Source organism: Leucopleurus acutus (genome assembly GCF_964270905.1).
Source record: "Leucopleurus acutus genome assembly, chromosome: 13".
NCBI lineage: Eukaryota > Metazoa > Chordata > Mammalia > Artiodactyla > Delphinidae > Leucopleurus > Leucopleurus acutus.
In genome coordinates, this window is record NC_139155.1 from 72,945,353 (window position 1) to 72,966,000 (window position 20,648).

Sequence of the window (20,648 nt, forward strand, 5' to 3'; positions counted from 1 at the left end):
GGGCGGGGAAACCCGTGAAGACTCAGTTAGCAACAGCTATTGGCCAACTCTCAAGCCAATTGGTAAAGGGGCTCTCGGTTCGCGCACTCTGATTGGCTGAGCGAAGGAAGAGGCCTCTTCCCCACGCCGCCCGCGAGCTTGGGGATGGAGTACCCGAGCGGCTCGAGTTCGGAAGCAGAGCCCCTGTGGCGACAGGTGAGAGGTCGGGGTCCCGGGACAGGGTGGCGCGAAGTCCGAGGCCGAGACCCAGGACGACCCTGGACCGGGCTCCCGGCTTCTCTGGCTTAGTTTCCCCAACTCTGAGAATCCGTCCTGACGAGCCGGCAGCCTGGAATCTGACAGACCGGATTTGGAGTTTCGGACAAGCGATAGGCCCCCCCCACTCCGAGCCTGAGTTTCCCCCGCTAAGAAACAGGAATCACTGTAATATATACTTAGCGCATAGTGCGGTTCTGGTCTCACGCTATTGAGGTAAACCCTTAAATGGATGGTAGTTTTGCATTATTTATAAAAATCTAAAACGCGCACACGTACGCCCAAGTCACTTTCTAGGACTCTGTCTTGTAGAGAGCCTGACTTAAGTGTGCAAAAAAAAAAAAAAAAAAAAGTATAACAGCTGTTTTCTGCACCCTGTTTGTAATTGTGAAACGTTAGAAACAGCCTAAATGTCTAGGAAAAGGTTCCTTCCGGTTCATGATTTCATTTAAATTTCTGTCTTTAATAGTAGTAATAATAAAAGCTGGAACCAAGAACAGAGCCATTAATAAGTAACTATGAGTATCTGAGTGATTATGGTGTGCCAGACCGTAAGTGTTTCCCTTGCATTATTTAATTTAATCTTCTCAAAACCCATTGAGGTAAGTACAGTTATTGTCCCCGTGTAACTTTTGAGGTTCATAGCTATTTGAGTGAGTTAGCTAAGATGATATCACTGGGGAGTGGAAGAGCTGGATTTGAACCCAGATCTATTTGATGTGTCTAGCTGACTTCTACCCTGCACTGCTTTTTTGGGCACATAGCAAATGCTGATGGTAGTTACCTTTTTTATTACAATGGTGAGCTTGAACTAGGCATTTTCTAAGTTCTGGGGACCTTCCATCCTCTTTCTGGCTTTCCTTTTCAGGACTCCCAGGAGCCATGTTGTCAGAAGTCCTGCTAATGTCTGCTCCAGGGAAAGTCATCCTTCATGGAGAGCATGCCGTGGTCCATGGCAAGGTACAAGGCCCCCTGAGCCTCTGAGGATTAGGAACTGCTTCTCCCTGATGCTAACCTTAAAAGAAGCTGAAAGGAAGCCTTGAGGCATAGCTTGGGAGTACATCAGAGAGGAAGTCAGTTTCTCCCCAGCTGGGCAAAGAAAAGACAGGTCTTAGGCCCTCTGAAGGGCTTCTCTGGCCCACCCAGTAAGAGAGCAAAAAGATGACATGGAAAGCCCCGTGGGTGGAATGAGGCCACTTAGGAAGTGAGCTTCGGTGGAGAAGAGAAGAGTTTTAAGGACTAAACTCTGGGGAAAATGAGTAGGATTCTGCAAAGGAGCCTGAGACATGCATTGTCTCATTTACCTCTTACAACCACCCTCTGATGTTAAACTTTTATTATCCTATTTTGCAGACGTGGAAGCTGGGACTTAGGAGGGGATTGGTAACTTGATCAAGGTCCTCGGTAGAGCTAGGAGTGAACCTAAGTCTGCTTGAACCCAAAGCCATGCTTTTTCCACTCTTTCAAGCTGTCGTTTTTCATATTTTTAACTTATATTTATCTTTGAAAGCATGGTGATTATGGGGAAGCCATTCCTTGGTGTTGAGAACGTGTGAAGTTTTACGTGGGGAGGGCAAATATAAGTAGGTATTAACTCCTGATTGATTGGTAGTGGCTGTGCCTAGGCGCGTGGGAGAGGGTGCCAAGGTTGATTAGCAGTGTCTGCCAAGGGCATAGGTGAGAGTAGCCTGTGTGCTAGTATTTGCCCTCTCTTCTCAGCTCATTGACAAGGGCCCCTTTTTCCTAAGACAGGAGCCATGCTTGTTGCCAACCACCCTCAGGCTAACTGCTTGTGCCCTTCATTCTATAGGTAGCACTGGCTGTGGCCTTGAACTTGAGAACATTCCTCCGGCTTCAGCCCCACAGCAATGGGAAAGTGGGCCTCAACTTACCCAACATTGGCATCCAGCGGGTCTGGGATGTGGCCAAGCTTCAGATGCTGGACACCAGCTTTCTGAGTAAGTGCCGGGAGCAGGAACCAGGTGCGGGAAGAGCCTGGGCCCCGAAGAGAAGGGGAAGGAGGACAGCTGGGCTGTCAGCCCAGGCTGTCCCCAAGGGACCAAAAGCCAGCCACTCTGGGGGTGTTTTCTCTCCTGTCCCCACAAAAATAGCTTCACTTATTTATTAATATTTTTTAAATTTAAAAGCATAAAGTGATGCACTGGGTCTATGTGAGCCGTTGGGACAGGTCATCAGGGCCTACTGTTGAGTGAAAAAACACAAGATGCAAAACAGCACGTATGGATTAAGTATCAGTGGGTATGTAAATGCAGAGAAGAGCCCTGGGAAGATATATATCCACTGACAATGGTGATTAGTTATGTCTTGGAGGGTCCTTCGGTCGGGGAGTGGACAAAGGGAACCTCCCTTCTACAGTGTTGTTTTAACAAAGAGAATGTTTTGGTGTTTTGTGTGATTGAAGATCGTTAAAAATAAAAGTAACTTATGTTACTGGAAAATACAGTCAATGCTGAGATGTTGCCAGGAAAAAAAAATCCCCAGTTATCACTGCCTCCCAGTCCACCCCCCCAGGACAACGCTAAGCATTTTGGTGTTCGTCCTTCTGGGTAATTTCCTGTAGACTAGTAGTTTGATTGATTGAGATAGGGAGAGAGCTTGTTTTTTACCCAAAATTGGATCAAGCCACATAAACTTTTTTTTCTTTTCTCTTTTTTTTCCTTCTTTTTGTTTCTTTCTTTTTCTGTTTTCTTTTTCTTCTTTTTTTTTCCATATAAACTTCTTAGAAGCGTGTGGGATTTTTGCCTTCTTCGATATATTGGGGCTCTCTTCCCATGCCAATAAATAAAGGCCTCCGTGCTCATTTTTGCTAGTGTTGGGACTGTTTTGTCCACTCCTGAGCAGACACAGTTCGTTCATCAGCGGAGTCTGCAGCAAAGCTGCGGTGTGTTCTTCGCTCTCAGTGCCTCCTGTCTGGGCTGACGCCTCATCCTTTGGAACAGTGTCTCCCAGCCAGGATGGGGCAAGTGAGACTCCTCTAGGGGCCTTTCTTTTTTTTAAAAAAATTAATTAATTGATTAATTACATTTGGCTGCGTTGGGTCTTCATTGCTGTGCGCAGGCTTTCTCTAGTTGCGGCGACCAGGGGCTGCTCCTGATTGCGGCGCGTGGGCTTCTCGTTGCGGTGGCTTCTCTTGTTGCGGAGCACGGGCTCTAGGCACTCTGGCTTCAGTAGTTGTGGCTCGCGGGCTCTAGAGCGCAGGCTCAGTAGTTGTGGTGCACGGGCTTAGTTGCTCCGCGGCATGTGGGATCCTCCCAGACCAGGGCTCGAACCCGTGTCCCCTGCGTTGGCAGGTGGATTCTTAACCCCTGTGCCACCAGGGAAGCCCTAGGAGCCTTTTCCAGACGGTCCCCTGTCCCCCATGAGAATCAGTCCACAGCTAGTCACTCAGCCACTCCCAAACCCTGCAGGGAGATGAAGGAAGAGTTGAAAACCCACAATTTCAAGCAAGCCTCAGTTCTGCCTTGAGATCCCCGGGGGAGGTTTTTGTTGTTGTTGTTTTAACGGTACAGATGGCTTCCTGGCCCTGCCCCTCTCCTATCGAGAATCGGTGGTGGTGGTAGGTGACCCGGCGTGTGTATTTGGGTGATTGCAGGGACAGCCTCAATTCAGAGTCACTACTTTGGAGCAACCTGGCCCTTGCTCTCCGTGATACCCCAGGCCACTCAGCCTGGCCGGAAACGTTCCATGAGAACTGGCTGCTACTTTTGTATGTCAGTAGCACGGATTGAGCAGCCAGGTATAGTGGCACACGTCTCAGACCACCTGTCTGAGACTCCCTGTGTGAGCCTGGGAGGGTCACTTACCTCTCTGAGGCCCTGTGAGCAGAGTCATGATGCCTGGGAGGGTTGCTATGATGATCCCACAGGGTGGGAGGTGGGTGGAGGCTGGGATATGGAGTGTAGTCGTTCGCAAGGGCTCGTTAGGCTACTTCTCCAAGGAGACAAAGGGGATCTGAACTTTTTGGTGTCAAGTTTTCTACTAGGTTGCCAGGGTCTGCCACATTTTTCTTCCAGTGTTTTTTGTTCCCTCCTAATAGTCCTAAACATAGTGAACATTTGGGCATTTATGTGTCCTAGTTTTGTGTGTGTGTCCTGTTCTCACTAATTATGTTTTGGGAGAGGGAAATAATACTGCCTTTGGTTTTGATTTTGTACCGTGGAGTTCAGTCCTAGGCCTTTGATTATGTGTGTGTGTGTGTGTGTGTGCTTGTGTGTATTTGAAAACTACTAGCAGTTAAGCCCTTACTATATGCCAGGAGCAGTGCTAAGGGTACTCTGTACCTTATTTAAACAACCCTGGGAGGATGTACTGCTGTTATCTCTGTTTGCCAAGGAGGGAAACTGAGGTGCAAATAGATTAAGTCACCTACTCAAGGTCACAGTAGCTGGCACAATCAGGGCCCAAACCCAAGTCTGCCTGCCTCCCAAGCCTGCAGTCCCCTGACACCCTCAGCTGTGGTGCTGGACCCTGAGTCCATGTCCATCCAGATGCTGACTCCGGTGATTGCTCGGCCTTTTGTATTCTGGTGTCTATAAAAGCCCCGAGGCCCTCTCACCCACCCGCTTGCACTTGTTTGCCCATGTGACAGAGCAAGGTGACGTCACAGCACTCACCCCGGAGCAAATGGAGAAGCTGAAGGAGGTGGCGGGCTTCCCCGAGGACTGTGCCGACCACGAGCACCTGGCTGTGCTGTCCTTCCTTTACTTGTACCTGTCCATCTGCCAGAGTCAGAGGTGTGTGCGCGGTCGGGGCAGGGAGTCCGGGTGCAGCCTGCCCCGGAAACTGAGCCAGGGTGGCGGTAGTTTTGGCTGCTGGACGATGCACGGGCTCCTTCCCAGGCTCTGAATAACAGCAGCTGTCCTCACCGCGTGCCAGGAGCCGTGCTAGACCCTATATGTATGGTCTGCTTTCAGTATTCATGGCAACCCCACGAGAAGGACACTCTCCTCATTTTGCACAGGGAGAAACTGGGACCCAGAGAGATAGAGACATTCAGGGCCACACAGCTACTTAGTAAGTGGTGAGAGCTGGGAAATCAACTTAGTTCCCTTCAGTGTCGGCGCCTGCCTTTTTAACCCCACACTGCCTCCTCTGGCCTCTTCGATTCAACCAAAGCCAGATTCCATTCTCAGATCCACGGTGTGTCTTCTTCAAGCCATGCCCAGAGAGGCACCCTTGTTCCACATCCCACAGGCTCCAGGGGAACTCCGTGATTAGCAGAGTGAAGCCTGTGTTATGATAAGATCTGGGTTGTCTCCTCTCTCGGGAAAGCCGGCTCCTAGAGGGGGACATTCCTGCTGAGGTGGTATCACATGGTGACAGAGGGCACGGGCTGAGGGTCAGACGGCGTTGGTTCACACCCCAGCGCGACCATTTACTAGCTTTTGTGAGGTTCTTACCCTTCCTGAGCCTCAGTTTCCTCATCTGTAAGATGGGGGTGGTAATAGCACCTACCTCGTAGGGTTCCTGTGAAGTTAAATGAGTTCATTTACTTAAAGTGTTTGATTCAGAGCCTGGCACATAGCTTGATAAATGTTAGCTATTATCATTATCACCTTCCTCAGAAAAACTATCAGAGGATTAGAAACATTATACATGAAATGGGCCTAGCACTGTAACTGGCACACAGTGCGGTGGTCCAGAACCTGAAGGGAAAGCCTCAGGGCGCAGCCCTTCACTCGTGCAGCAGACGCTGGCCAAGCGGCCACTGGGCCCGGGCGCTGCGCTGCAGACGCATTCAATCGCGTCTTGACACTTGCCGTCCAGTGCCGGGGTTTTCACCTTGAGAGGGGCGTGTCCCTTTCTGGGGTGAGGGCGGGGGACACATTCCAGAATCTGATGTGGGTGGGGTGGGCATGTGCAGTTTGAAAAGGCAGATTCAGTCTTATAATGTTATATTTGGAAAACGGGAAGAGTGCTTAATGGAAATGATAGAACCTGACGTCTGACGGTTCTCGCTGGGGGGAAGTAGAGGTAAGGCGCAGCGATTGGGAACTCTCTGCTGATCCAGAGCAGGCCTGTGTTACACGCGGCTGGGAAACGCTGTCCAGCAGGAGAGGCATCCCATGAACACAGTATCAGCGCCCAGGGGGATCATTTGAGGACGGTCTTGCAGGATGGGTAGGAATTCCCCTGGAGGAGAAAGGGGTGCAGAGCTGTCCTGGGCAGAGGGACCAGCCTATGCTGAGGGCAGGGCATTGAAAGAGCCTTGCTTGTGTGGGGAGCAGGAAGGAGTTTACAGGAATGGTCGATGGATCACGAGGCACTTTTAGGAAGAGCTCCGGTTGGACAACAACATAGTGACTTAAACGACCCTCTCCCTATTTTCAAGTTGTCTGATTCACCATGATTTCCTGCCATCCAACAGGGGTGCCTTTGGGGTTGGGAGATCTCCCCAAGGTCAGAAAACTGGGCCAGACAATTAAGAGTCAGGCCCTGCCCGTGTCCAGTTCTGAGTCTGGGCCGCCGGTTCAGCGCTGGCCCCTCACGGCCCTTCAGGAGAGTCACGCTCTGCTGCCTGCTGTGTTTCAGAGCCCTGCCCAGCCTGGACGTTGCCGTGTGGTCGGAGCTGCCCACCGGGGCCGGCCTCGGCTCCAGTGCCGCCTACTCCGTGTGTTTGGCGGCTGCCCTCCTGACTGCGTGCAAGGAGATCCCAAACCCACTGAAGGATGGCGAGGCTGCCAGCAGGTAATCAGGCCCTTGCCTCGCTCCTTGTCCTTCCTGGGCTCCGCACCCTGCACCAAGAGGAGAGAGGTGTCCCTTGGCCACGTTACAGCTGAGGACGCTGGGGGACAGGGCGGCCACACAGCTAGTGATGGTAGAGCTAGATCTGGACCCAGCGGTCTGAATCCAGAGCCTGAGCTCTTTGCCCCCAACCCGCCACCCCTCCTTGCCTCCTTTGGGTTCAGGTGCCCGTGATTTGGTAGAAAGAGCCTGGGCCCAGATGTAGAGGGCAATGGATCAGAGGAGCCATCGGGCTGCCCCTGCCATCGACTCGCTGAGGGACCTTGGCCAGCCTGCTGCCCCACCCCACCCCACCCTGGGAGCCTCACTCAGTGAGGCTGTAAATGTCGATACGGATACCCGGCGGGTGTTGCCAGCTGGTACCAAATGGTTATGAAAAGCAGTGTAACGTGCTGAGAAATAAACATAGGAGTGTCTGTCAGGTCAGGGCGTCTCCCTTCCCGCGGGTCCTCGACCCACAAGGTCGCAGTGTCTCCTTCGCGGCTTATTGTAAGTCACTGAGGCTTGTCCAGACAAGGCTGCCGGTGGACTGTTTCTGTTACTTGGGGAAACTTGAGAAACTGGCCCTAGCGCAGATAATGCAGTTTGCCCTGGGAGTTGGGGATGAGGCCCCAGCATCCAGCCCGGCAGCTTCTTGGTGACACCTGCCCTGGGCCCTCATGGCTCCAGGGAGCCCTCCCGCTGGGGGGCCTTATGTACCAGCCATGTGGGCCCAGCTGTGCTGTCGGGGGCTCTGCTGGCTAAGCCCGGAGGTCGCTTTGGTCCCCGTGGCCACAGCAGGTGTGTGGGACTGTTGATGTGATTCCCGGTCCAAATTCCCCAGGGCTGCTCTGAAGGGCGTGTGCTGGAGAGAGGCTGGGGCGGGGCTGGGGGGGGGAGGGGCCCGCGGAGGTGGCTGTGGGAAGCATTCGGCAGGTAATGAGCCCGTAATGATTGCACCTGCGGGGGATGTGAGGCAGCTATTCTCTGGAATGGTTTTCAGGAATCTCAGGTTTGCCGGTTAACTGGCTTCTCTCTGGGGCTCCATTTCCTCATCTGAAAGTGAGGGGCAGCACCTATGATCCCTTGGGTGGGGGGGAGCTTCCAGTCTTGACATGTGCTGATCCCAAGATAAGACGGTGACTCAGGAAGGAGACTTCAAGACAGCCGCTCATTACTGTGTGCTGCTCACTGCTTCTAGCCCAGAGCAGTGAAGGCCGTGTTGCCCTGGGTGTCCCGAATAGACACCTGCCCACAGGCCGGCCAACTGGCTCTGCCTTTCAAAGGATATGGGTGGTTTTGTGTGCGTGCGTGCATGTACACGCCTGTGGGTGAGCCAGTGTCCAATGTGCACGTGGGTGTGGTCTTTCTCGTGCTGCTTCCTTCCACCCAGTTCTCCCACCTCCCCTGAAGACCCATCATTCCTTCTCAGAAGCTGTGAAGAGAGCAGACCCACCCGCCCTGCCCCGCAGCATTTCCCAGTCGGAAGGAAGGCTTGAGTTTGCAGAGTGGGCCAGGCCCTGGGCTATGTTCAGCTACCCCTTCCCCACCTTGCTGGCTTGCTCGCTCACTTTTCGGTCCTGGAAAGGGCCAGTTCTTGTCCAGTTCCAGGAGTAACACGGGCTGCACAGCCTCGGGCTGGACTGCTCTCCCGCTGTCTTGCCTCACTGGCCGACCTTGTCCCTCAGCCCCTCCATTCAGAACAGGGTGTGCCCCTTCCAGCCGGCATCACACTTCCCAGAGGCTGTAGTTAAGTTCTGGTGGCTTCCTGACATCTGCTCTGTATTAGACTCCAAGCTGCAAGCAGTTAAGGACCACGTCTGAGTGGGCTTAGTCACAGGTACATAGTAGATGCTCAATAAATATTGGACAAGTGAGTGAGTCTCGTCAGCACCAAAAAGGTCAGTAGTTAACGAGCTCAGGCAGTGAGTGGTACTGTGATCTGAATCTCGGTGTCCTCTGCTGTAAGAAAGGAGATGGTAATTGTACCTTCCCTTTTGAGTTATTGTGATTGTGAAAGCCTTTAGCGCAGTGCTTGGCCCTGGGTAATCAGAAGCTTTGAGCAGTGTTAACTCACTATGAGTCATAGCCTCACAACCACCGTGTGAGTCTCAGGTCCCTGAAATCCTCATCTGACAGATGAGGAAAGAGACTCAGAGGGGGTGATTGACTTGCCCAAGGCTCCACAGCAAAGGAGTGGGTGGACCAGGCTTGGAGTGACTCCAGGTGCTGTGATCCCAGGTGGCCTCTTTTTCCAGAGCACATACTCTCCCCTGGGCATTTTACAAAGCACCTGTGTGTTTTTCCATCCCACAAAATGCTCTGTGAGGTAGACATCTTTATCCCTATTTCCCAGATGAGAACACTGAGAGTCGGAGGTGACGCAGTTGCTCAGGGACGCCCAGTGAGTCAGCGGCGGGATGGGGTTCACCCCAGCTCCCTGCTTGATTCCCAGCTCAGCTGCACAAGCCCCAGTGGCTTCTGCCGTTTCACGGGGCAGGGACTCGACAGAAAGGAAACAAGAGCTGAGAGAGAAGGTGGGGCAGTGGGGCTGAGCACTCACCCTCGTTCGATACCCACATGTTTTGGGTCTGTTCACTTAAACCGTCATTGAGTCCGCATCCCTTCTGGGAAGGCACTGTGGCCACGGGCTGGGGAGGGATCCAGAGATGACCCACATTCCACACCCCTGCGCTGAGCCTGTGAGGAGGGAGGAGTTACCATCCTACAGAGAAGAGTGAGGCTCAGAGAGGGCAGGCAAGGGGCCCAGGGTCACTCAGCTCGTAAGAGGCAAAAAGCAGGATCCTGTGAACTCAAAGCCTTGGCTCTTTTCGCTGTACCAGGCGAAAAGGCATGCTTTAGGGCGTGCTCTTTAGCCGGAGAGGTTCAGAATTGTTTATTTTTCTCTTCTTTCTGAGTTCGGGGGCCCAAGCCCCTTTGCCTTTTGGTCTCCAGCAAGCCCAGCCTGTGACCCCTGCCCTCTGCTTCCCTCGGTGACCCCCAGCCCCCTCTTCACCACCATGGACAGTAAAGACAAATCTCTGTGTCTTCTTCAGGTGGACTGAGGAGAGCTTGGAACTAATTAACAAGTGGGCCTTCCAGGGGGAGAGGGTGATTCATGGGAACCCCTCCGGAGTGGACAACGCCGTCAGCACCTGGGGTAGGTGCTGCCTCGGGCCTGTGTTCTTTATTTTTAGGCCTTTAGAAATTCTTGTGACAAGCGTAGCTGCCCAGGCTCTGTGGGTTTGGGGTGAGCAGCATCAGTGGATTCTGAGGAAGATGGCACTTTCCTGGTGGGAGGGGAACGGGGGACGTCTCAGGGCCTCACATGTCCTGGATCCAAATCTTGGGAGGTGGGCCGGGGCCTGGGAAGCTACGGTTTCAGTGGGACCCCCAGCCCCAGGGGTCCAGATGGTGAAGCTGTGGAACCATTGCTGTGGGGTCTGCAGACCACACCAGCTGGGCTCCCCTCCGGTGAGAACGCCTGCTGTAGTCCCACCTCCACCCCATCACCGTGCAGCCCATCGGAGGGAAGCTGGATGCCTGGATGTAAGGGAGGGACCCCAAGTCCTGGGTGCAGAGCGCCTTCGCTCCCTCCTGGGCCTTTGCTGCCTGAAGCTGAGGTGCCTAGTTACGGGGTTGAGTCTAGTTACGGTGACACTCTACCCCTACCCCAAACCCAGCCCCTTTCCCAAGAGGCACAGGTACGGAGCTTTTCCTACGACTCTGACCCACTCTTTCTTCTCTTTAGGAGGAGCGCTCCGATACCAGCAAGGGAAGATTTCATCCTTAAATAGGTAATTCTGGGGGAGCCGCAGCTTCCGCATCTGGCAGGGAAGGGGGGAGCCCCATTTCTTTGGGAAGGAGTGAGGGGCATGTGCCCCTGGGCATCCCCTCCTCTGTGTGGTCCCACAGGGCGTGGGCCACGAGGAAGCCTGCTCTTTCCTCTCCACTTTAGCTCTTTTTTTTTTGGCTGCACTGCGTGGCTTGTGGGATCTTAGTTCCCTGACCAGGGAGGATTGAACCGTGGCCCACAGCAGCGAGAGTGCAGAGTCCTAACCACCAGACCGCCAGAGAATTCCCCACTTTACCTCTTAAATTGCCGAGAGATCAGAGGGGGAGGTCATACGAGGCTGCGCCATTCCACTTCCAGGAAGTGGCTGTTTCCCCAGACCTTCATTCAGTTACCTGTTCATCCGTCCATTTGCTCAGTAAACAAGAAGTGATACCTTCCTGTGTTCCAGATGACACTGCATTAGGGCCTAGGGATATAAAGATGAATCTCGGACATAGTTCTGGGCGGTTAGGGACAGACATACACACACAAGCCACCAGAAGACAACGTGGGAGTTGCTGTAGTGACGGCATGGGCGTCCGAGTGGAAGGGCATTTAGCAACTTTCAGCTTGTTTTGTATTTCCTTCCGCCTTCCCGCCGGAAGCCTTGGAATTACAGACATGCGTATTAAATTCCAACACCCTCTGTTCTGTTTGCACTCAGTGTGGAAACGTCAGCGGCAGGAGTGAAGCTCATGGCCAGCAGGAGCAGATGCCTCCTGGCTCTTCCCTGAGCCCTCCATCAAGTTGTGGGGGGGCAGTGGTTGTCCCAGGGTGCTCTGCCGCCTCAGGGCACCTTTCCACACTCTGAGGGTCCCAGGGCTCCCTGTCACCTTCTGCAGCCAGGGTGGTCTTCTTGGCAGCTGGACAGCAGGTCCTGGCCCTCTGCCTCTGCCAGCTGGGCCACTCCATTCGAGGCTCAGTGACCTGGCAGGCCATGGTGCGGACTCCTTCTGCCTGCACCTCTGGCATCTCCCCACCCCTGCTCTGTCAGCTTCTGGGAGCCAAGCCTGCCTTTCTGAGGCCCCACATCAGCGTTTCTTTAGCCTCAGCACTGCGGACATTTGGGGCTGGAGAATTCCTTGCAGTGGGGGCGGTCCTGTGCAGCGTGGGATGTTTAGTAGCATCCCTGGGCTCTGCCCACCGGATACCCGTAGCACCTCCCCTGTCTCCCAGTGTGACAACCAAAGATAGCTCCAGACATTGCCACCTGTCCCCTGGAGGGCAAGAGCCCCTGGGTGACAGCCACTGCTCCACACAAAGGAGGGAGCGGAACCATTTAAGAGCTCGGAACAGCTTCCTCCGGCTGCTTGTGGAAGCGATGGCAGGGGGGCCTTGTGCCCAGGTGGCGGCTGGCCCTGCCAGGTGGACCGAATCCACGTGCAGTGAGAGCAGGAGCGAAGGCGGGATGCAGAGGTCTGTGGGCCCGTGCCTGCCCTCAGCCCACGGGCTTTTGGAGGAGGCAGTCATGGCTGTGATCCTCGGCACACAGGTGTCCTCGGGGTTCTGAAGCCGCTGGGGATGACAGTCATAGGCAGGCTGCAGACCTGGGGAGTCCTTCTCAGAGCAGGGGCAGGTCATTCACTCTGTTCCCTGTGAGCCTGTTGTATCCTAAGCCCTGAACTGGGCCCTGGGGACAGAAGATCAATGCAGATGTGGCCAGGCACATGCATGGCCTATGGGGGGAATTAAGAGCTGAGTGCTGGAGGGTTTCCCAGGCATGCGGAGGCGTGGGGAGAGGCCCCAAGGTGTGCACAGTGACCGGTGGTGGTGGCGGGGTGGTGGCAGATTCTCTGGGGTCCACAGGCTCAAGTTTGAGCCCAGCTCTGCCATTTGCCTGCTGGGGGCCCTTAGGTGAGTCACTTCTCCTGAGGCCTCTGTCTTCTCATTTACGTAATAGGGCTCCTGGGCATGAAATCAGAAACGGTATTTATCAAGTGCTTATTCACTCCTTCCTGACCAAATTCATTCATCCAGTCTACAAATATCTCTGAAAAACTACTGGGTGCTGGGGCCTCAGCAGGGAACCCAAAGTCCCGCCTTCATGGGACTCCCACTTTGTGGGAGGACAACCCACAGACAGATGTCTCTGTAAGGGCACGGCAGGCCATCCCCACGGCCTTAAGACACATAAAGCAGAGTGAGGGCCGGAAAGTGAAGGGGGGAGTTGGACAGGCTGATCAAGGGAAGCCTCTAACCAGACGGCATTTGAGCAGAGCTGCCGAGGCCGGGGCAGGTCCCTGGAGGAAGAGATGCACGTGCAAAGGCCCTGAGGCAGGAGTGTTCCTGGCGTGCTTAGCAGCAGCCAGGAGGCCAGCGTGGGTGAGTGGAGTGAGCTCCAGGGGAGGGCAGAGATGAGATGAGGCTGAGGACATAGCCAGGCCCAGATCACTTACAGGGCATAGCCCCAGGTGGTGGTCACTGGATGTCATAGTACCCTGAGTTTTGTGGGGCCCGCAGGGCTAGCTGTTTGCAGAGGACTTTTTCTGAGAAAGATGAAGATGTGATACCCAAAGTTCTCCCATCCCGATGGATGGTGACAGAGCGGCTGACCTTTGCTGCTGGTTACAGGGCGCTGCGGCGAGCAGATGGCAGATTCTCTGAGAAGCCAGGAGGCCAGACTCCACATTAATCCCGCCAATGGCTTAAAGAGGAGCCCTTGCACCCCAGACCACGCCTGGTGCTTCTCAATAAAAAAATAAAATAAAAGCATTGTTTGCAGAGAGGATCAAGATGCGACCTCCCAGAATGCTGCCCTTTTGAGGAATGGCTTATCTTTAAAGGGAAGAGAAAAGCCAAATAGAATGTTCATCGTTTGTAAAGTTAAAAAAAAGCCAGTCTCCAAGGCTGAGAATCGATATTAATTTCATGGGCTTATGGGCGGTGAGATCAAGCAGGTTTCTGACAGCCTTTTCCAGCCCTGTTGGATTTTACAATCTTGATCTGTGAAAAGAAAAGCGAATAAATGTATCAGGGGCCTGTCCGTCTCCAGCTATCTCTGGCTAGAGCTCATCCAAATTCTCCACGCTCTGTCCCTGGCCTTGGAGCAGTGCTCTGAAAGGCAGGTTGGATTGACAAGAAAGAGTGGCTTAAGTCCCCAAAGACAGCCAACCACAAGGACAATTGGGGTTGTGGCTTTAGGCGGGATTAGAAAGCCCAGAGGGCAGATGAGGACGACGGGGTCGTGCTGGAGAGCTGGCTGACCGTGGCCACCCCAGGCCCTCCGTTCTCCCATCTGGGGGTGACTTCCTCTAACCACACCTAGTCTCATACCAGGGCCACCGGTCTGGGCACTGTCGAGGCGGGGCAAGAACTGGCTCAGAGCGCTGGGACCCTGACTCTCCCATACGGCTGCCCTCCCCTCGCGTTCCTGTGCCCACTGGAGCAGCCTTCTTCCCCATGCCCCCTCCATGACCCATCCCTGGTCCTGTGGCTTTTTCTTTTTGAATCTCCAGCACCCTCCTCTCCAGTTCCCTGGGGTGGCCCACAGGACAGAACCTCAGCCCCTTCTTGTACCCTTTGAACTTCTAACTCCATGCATGCCAGGCCCTCCATGTGCATGTTCGCTCGAGGTTGAATGAATGAATGAGTGAGTCACAAGCCAAAGGAAAATGTCCATCCGCTGAAAGGCCAAAGCAGGGAGGCAGCTGTAGGCGGTGGTGGGCACCCCAGGGTGGGCGTCAGGAACGCATGCTCCCTGGACCTGTCTCCAGCCTGCCATTGACGTCGCCTCCCCGGGCCTCTGCTTCCTGCACTGGGTCAGGGTGGGGCAGAGTACAGGCAGGCCCCCAGCCCTGACCCAGCTGCCCTGTCCTGGGCTCACTGTGGACCCTCTTCACCCCACAGGCCGCCAGCTCTGAAGATCCTGCTGACCAACACCAAAGTCCCTCGCAGCACCAAGGCCCTGGTGGCCGGCGTCAGGAGCAGGCTGCTGAAGGTGCCGCTGGCTCCACTCCTGGGCGGGTTCCCGGCAGGGCCACGGCGCTCACGTTTGGGTGTCCAAGCCCTCCCTCTGCCTCGTGGGTTAGTGGAGGGGGGTGGGGTGGAGGGGACCTGGGAAGGTGCCGTCTGTCCAAACCCCTGCCGGGAGGCAGAACAGGGATTGTTAGACGTGCTGGCTTTGCAGTGAGAACCCCCGCTTGGGTCAAGCGTGGCTGGGCAAGGCGAGGACGAGGCCAGAAGGAGAGGGGGTCTCCTTAGATGGTGGGTGTGGGCCCTGGGGACACCTCCTCCCCCTGCCCTGGTGCTGGAGCAGCTGTCCAGTGTCTGCCAGCCCCCAGGCCTCATGGGCCCTCTATCCCTTTCCCTGCAGTTCCCGGAGATCGTGGCCCCCCTCCTGACCTCCATAGACGCCATTTCCCTGGAGTGCGAGCGGTTGCTGGGGGAGATGGCGGTGGCCCCAGCCCCAGAGCACTACCTCGTGCTGGAGGTAAGAGCCCCCCTGCAGGATTGGGGTCCCTCACCCATGGCGCTGTCCCAGGCAGGGGCTCCCCATCTGCGCTTAGAATCCCTGGGAGCTAAAACAGAGTCCGGGCCTGGGCACCCGTGTGTGCACCCGTGAGCACGCGTGCCTTCTTTTGGAGCCTCTTCCCAGGTGACTCGGAATAGTCAAGTGAACACACAGACAGCACTGAGGGCGGTGCCTGGCATGTGCTAAGTACGACGGGCCAGGTTTGGGATCATGCATGTAAGGACACAGTCCTCCATAGGTCCAGGAGCAATTTCTCCCCTGGCCGCTTCTTTCCCATCATGTTTGCTAAGTGCATCTATTCATGCAGTAACTGTTTCTCACCTGCATGCTGTGGATCAGATATGGTCTAAAATTGTTCTCTCACTGTCAATACTCCAGCCACCACCCTGTGCCTAATTCTAGTGTAGAGGTTGAGACTTCACGCTTTGGATTTCCTCAGGCCCAAGTCCGAATCGTGGCCTCACTGGAGTGTCTTAAGAGTGCAGTGAGGCCCTGTGGGTAACACACGAGCCACCAGCTCAGCCAGAGGGCCCAGGCTCATTCCCAGACCCGGTCCATCTGGCCCAGTGAATGGACTGCATTAAAAAGCCATCTGGCTTCCCTGCAAGAATCAGAAGATCCGGCAGCCCCAGCTGACATAGCTGTGTGGCAGCGGTCAGCTGGAGGTGCCCAGGGGACCCCCTTGAGAGTGGCCCTGGGGTCTCCATTTCTCCGTAGTCCCCACCACTCCCTAAGTATTACCCACAGCCACTATACTCTTTGCCTGGTGCCTCCCTGCCCCACTGTAGGCATTTGAGTCTGCAGTCCCTGTAATGAGTGGGAACTGCTACTCTCCCAGGTCTCTTCACAAATGATTCCTCACTTAGTCCTACAACAACCTACCTGTGAAGTGGATAAGTTGCCACCCTTTTACAGATATAAAAACCAAGACCTAAAGAGAATGACTTTCTCTGAGGTTTTCCAACTAGTGAGTGGCCCTGAGCTAGGGAGTCACTGACTTACTTGTTTATTCCTTTAGTCAACAAATTTGTTTTTTGGCCTCGTTGCACAGCTTGCAGGATCTTAGTTCCCTGACCAGGGATTGAACCTGGGCCACGACAGTGAAAGCCTCGAGTCCTAACTGCTGGACCGCCAGGGAATTCCCAACAAATTTATAATGAGTATCTACTACAGGCCCGGTGTAGGGACTCCATCTAATTCATTTCTGGGCTTTTGCCCTCGTTCCCCCAGCCTTTGCCTGCTCATTCTCAATTCCTTTCACGTAGAAAGGAAGGGAACACAGTCCTCCCGAGTAGGAAATTAATAATGATGGAGTGCTGCCTAAAATACACCCTGTTGAGCCCCTGGAGAATGCCTCAGAACAGCACGTCGATTATACATCGTGTATAATTTTGGCTTCGGCAGCCGCTGAAATGTGCAGTTCGCCTCCCGGACAGCTCTGCACTCAAGCCAGCGAGCTGTTCTCCTGTGTCACAGCCTGTCATCTGATCCTTGACAGATTTTGGATCAGAATGTGACAGGTGTCTGGAACCTGCCTTGGCAACGTGACACCTGGTGCTCAGGCGCAGAGAGAGGCCCCCAGAAGTTTTCCCTCCCATCCAGCCCTCGGGGCCGGTGAAAGGCACCCAAGGCTGCCACCGGGCCATCACGCCTGTCTGCTCGTTTGTCAAAAGTACTGGGGTGTGTGAGGCGGGCTGCGGGGGGGAGGCAGACCCGACCCTGCCCGACGGCTCCAGGCAGGAGAACCAGGTGGGCCTCGGCAGACAGCCCTGTGATTGGCAACCCTTATGGCACACAGGCGCTCCCAGGACCCCGGGGCAGAGCTGCATGCTGTCAAGCCGCACACGGCAAGAAGTGGGTGGCGGGAGGGATGCCAAGGGTGCTCTCAGAGGCGGGGTAGATGCACGCTTCGCATCAGGCAGACCCGGCTTCCCGTGCCAGCTCAGTACCTTACTAGCTCAGTGACCTTAGGCAAATCACTTTCTCCTCTGAGCCTCAGTTTTCCCCTTTGAAAAATGGGGATGATAGTAATGCAACCATAAAAGTACTAACAGCAGCTGACGTTTGCCAAGCACTTACCCCATTCCACACATCATGTGAAAGATACCTCGTTCCATCCTCACAGCAATGAGGCAGATACTCTTACAATCCCTGCTTTACAAGGGGGGAAACTGAGGCTCAGAGTGAAAGACCTCTTCCCAAGACACACGACCAAGAAGTGGCAGAGCTGGGACCCAAACCCAGGCCCCTCTGCCTCCAGATCCCACATTTGTAACTTCCCTGCAGACCGGAGCTCATCCTCAGAGCCTCGGCATCTAGCAGGGTGCCAGCAGCATGTTGAAGGGATTTGCCAGAGGCCGATGGAGTAAATGAAATGTAAATAGGGAACGCCTGGGCAGTGAGGGTTGTTAGCTGTGTTATTTCATCAGCCTGCATCTTGTTTGATCTGCAGGAATTTTATTATGCATAATCAAAGAAACCTGAACAAACATTTAGCAATTTCCCCCACTTGTGACCTTGTTAGAACTACAAACCTGTTCTTATTCTGAAAATCGGTAGCTGAGGGAGCTGTAGGATGGCATATTACTTGAGACTTCTTTTCCTGCAAATGACAGAAATCCATCTCAACTAGACTTTAGCAGAAAAGGAATTTGTTGGCTTATAACTGACACGACCAGAGGGGACAGCTTCAGGCATAGCTAGATCCAGGGGCCAAAGATCTGGTGTGAAATCTCCATCTTCTCTGTAATCTCTGACCATGTGCAGGGAAGATAACTCTGGCCTACCTCTGAAGTCAACCAGTTTTGGCAGCTTCCAAGGAAAGAGGCAGAGTAAACCCTGGGAGGGATCTCATTGGCCCAGCTGGGGTCACAAGCCTGATCAGTCCCCATGGCCGGAGCCTTCTGTGGCCAGGCCTGGGACATGTGCTCACCACCAGCTCCATCCCAGCCCCGTGGGACGTCCAGCAGGAAGGAGAGGTTCTTTTATCAGTGGAGAGGGACAGTGTGCTGGGTAGTCAGAGCCATTTGCGTTCCCAAACCAGCAGCTGTCACGTGGACAGGGTGGGCACAGGACCTCGACCTCAGGCAGGCCAAGCAGGAACAGAGACCTCTCTCCCTCAGGAGCTCATCGACATGAACCAGCACCATCTGAATGCCCTTGGTGTGGGCCATGCCTCGCTGGACCGGCTGTGCCAGGTGACCATGGCCCACGGACTGCACAGCAAGCTCACTGGCGCGGGCGGCGGGGGCTGTGGCATCACGCTTCTCAGGCCAGGTACCCAGGGGATGGGCAGGGTTCCACCTGGGCAGTTCCCTTGGGAGAAAGAAGAGGCCTCTGAACAGTCTCAGCTCTGCTATATGGTCTTGGTCAAGTGAATTAACCTCTCTGGGCCTTTGTTGCCACATTGGTAAAATAAGGATGCTAACAGTCTAGTTTATGTAAGATTGTTGCCTAGATTCAAGGAGGAAAAATGCATTTAGAGAGGCTGGTGCCCGGCTTGTTCCCACCACTTCCTTACCTGCCAAGCCTCCCACGAGCTTGAGAAGTAACCAGGACATTGTCACCACCAACCCTACCAGCCTTGCATCCCCTGCTGTCACCTCTTGATGGGGCCATGATGCGGACTGACCTTGCTACAAAAGAAAGTGGTCTCTTTCCTCTTAGTCTCTGTGGAAAGAGCAGGGCCGAGGATGAGGAACAGGCCTATAGCAGCCCCTGTGCTGGGGTGGGAGTCACTGCTCCTTTTGGTTTCCTTTCTCTCCGTCTCCCCTTCTTGGCCTCCTCCTCCTTCCTTTTCTTGTCCTGCTTTTCCCCTTTGCTCTGCTATGAGCCCTCAGTGGCCCACAGAGGCCCCCTCCGCCTCAGTGGGACTCCCAGGCCTCAGGGAGTCACCGTGTCCTAACTTCAGGAGACCTTGACTGTGGGGACCTAGTTCAGGCGGCGATGACGATGGTGAGAGAACATACTTGAGCGTGTGTGGTGTACCAGGCGCTGTGCCAGGCTCTCCACCTGCAGTAGCCCATGCCAGCCTCACCGTGACCCTTGAGGGGTAGGTCTCATTATTATCCCCTTTCCCAGATGAGGAGACTGAGGCTCAGAGAGGGGAAGTCATTTGTCTGAGGCCCCACGGCTGAGCCAAGGCCAGGTCCGTGTGACTCGGGATCCACAACCCTCCCGGGGAGGGTGCCAGGCTCGGCATACCAGCAGGAAGACCGGCCCCTGGGCCTGTGCCGTGAGCGGAGACAAACATTCTGCAAGGGAGTGGACGGTTGTCAGGGGTGACCTGCTGCCCTTCCTCCCCACAGATCTGGAGCGGCCGGAGGTGGAGGCCATGAAGCAGGCGCTGACCAGCTGTGGGTTTGACTGCTGGGAAACCAGCATCGGTGCCCCTGGTGTCTCCGTCCACACGGCCGCCTCCCTGGACGCCCCTGTCCGGCAAGCCCTGGATGGCCTCTGAGATGAAACCACCCCGCCACGAAGCCCCTTCCCGATCTTCCTGGGCACTAGAGTTGTCCTCTGTGCCGGCCAGTGGGCACCCAGCTCCTGACGCTGACCGGGAGGCCCCCAGCCCCTCTGTGACGCCCTTCCCACTGGCCATGCCCCCCAGTCCCCAGAGTGAGTCAGGCGGCCCAGAAGCCATGTCTGTGTTCTACAACGTTCTCTGGAGCCGGCGGGCAGTGGGGCCATGTGGAGTCCTCTGAGACTCAAGGGCCTCTTTCCTGTCCTCCCTGCAGCGCCCACAGACCCACAAATTCCCTGGCAGAGCTGCTTGGATCCGAGATGCAGGGGTCTGGTTCCCAGAGCAGCGGGCCTTCTCCCTCCTTCCACCTCTGTTCACCTCCCCCAGGAAGCCTTCCCAGGCTGTTCTCTCCAGCTAGACTGTGGGTTCCCTCAGGCAGTGTCCGGGTGGTGGTCTTTGCCTTCTACCCTGCAGCCCGAGGGTTGGCCAAAGGCAGGGTTGATGTGCAGTTCTTCCAGTCTGAACCCAAGGGGTTTGCAGAAAAGATGGCAAAGGGGGAATAAAAAGATCTTGAGTAAACTACTTCACTCTGTGTCGGGAAAGAAGAGGGAGGGCCTGGTAGTCTCCAGCTGCCCACACCTTCCTCTCCTGTCCTGTCCCTTCTCCAGCCACTTTCTCAGTGGAAAGAAAGGCTTTGGGTCACTTGGTTGTGTGTCTCGGGGGATGGGGCGGGGTTTGCCGAGATGGCCCTGGCCAGACAGGGACGGATGCCCGGACATCAAGCTCTCAGCCCCTCAGCAGAGCTCCAGCCCACTTTTCCAAAAAGGGGAATTTTAAGCTTCCTTCCTTCTCAAATCATGAGTACCCACTAATCCGCAGAC

General features: G+C 54.8%; 1 protein-coding gene across 2 annotated transcripts; it reads left to right on the forward strand.

Moving 5' to 3' along the window:
- The first annotated feature begins 107 nt into the window (after positions 1–107).
- Positions 108–20,336, forward strand: MVK (mevalonate kinase). 2 transcript variants are annotated; one of them, XM_082852550.1, is made up of 11 exons: positions 108–195; positions 1,124–1,215; positions 2,066–2,213; positions 4,865–5,009; positions 6,808–6,963; positions 10,056–10,159; positions 10,751–10,796; positions 14,681–14,771; positions 15,147–15,263; positions 18,428–18,581; positions 19,613–20,336. In XM_082852550.1, exons 2-11 carry the CDS (start codon positions 1,138–1,140, stop codon positions 19,762–19,764), a joined length of 1,191 nt encoding a protein of 396 aa, XP_082708676.1. In that variant the 5' UTR covers positions 108–195; positions 1,124–1,137; the 3' UTR covers positions 19,765–20,336. The 2 variants fall into 2 exon arrangements, with proteins under 2 accessions (XP_082708676.1, XP_082708677.1); XM_082852551.1 differs by lacking the exon at positions 1,124–1,215 and having other exon boundaries at positions 139–195.
- Positions 20,337–20,648: the final 312 nt, after the last annotated feature.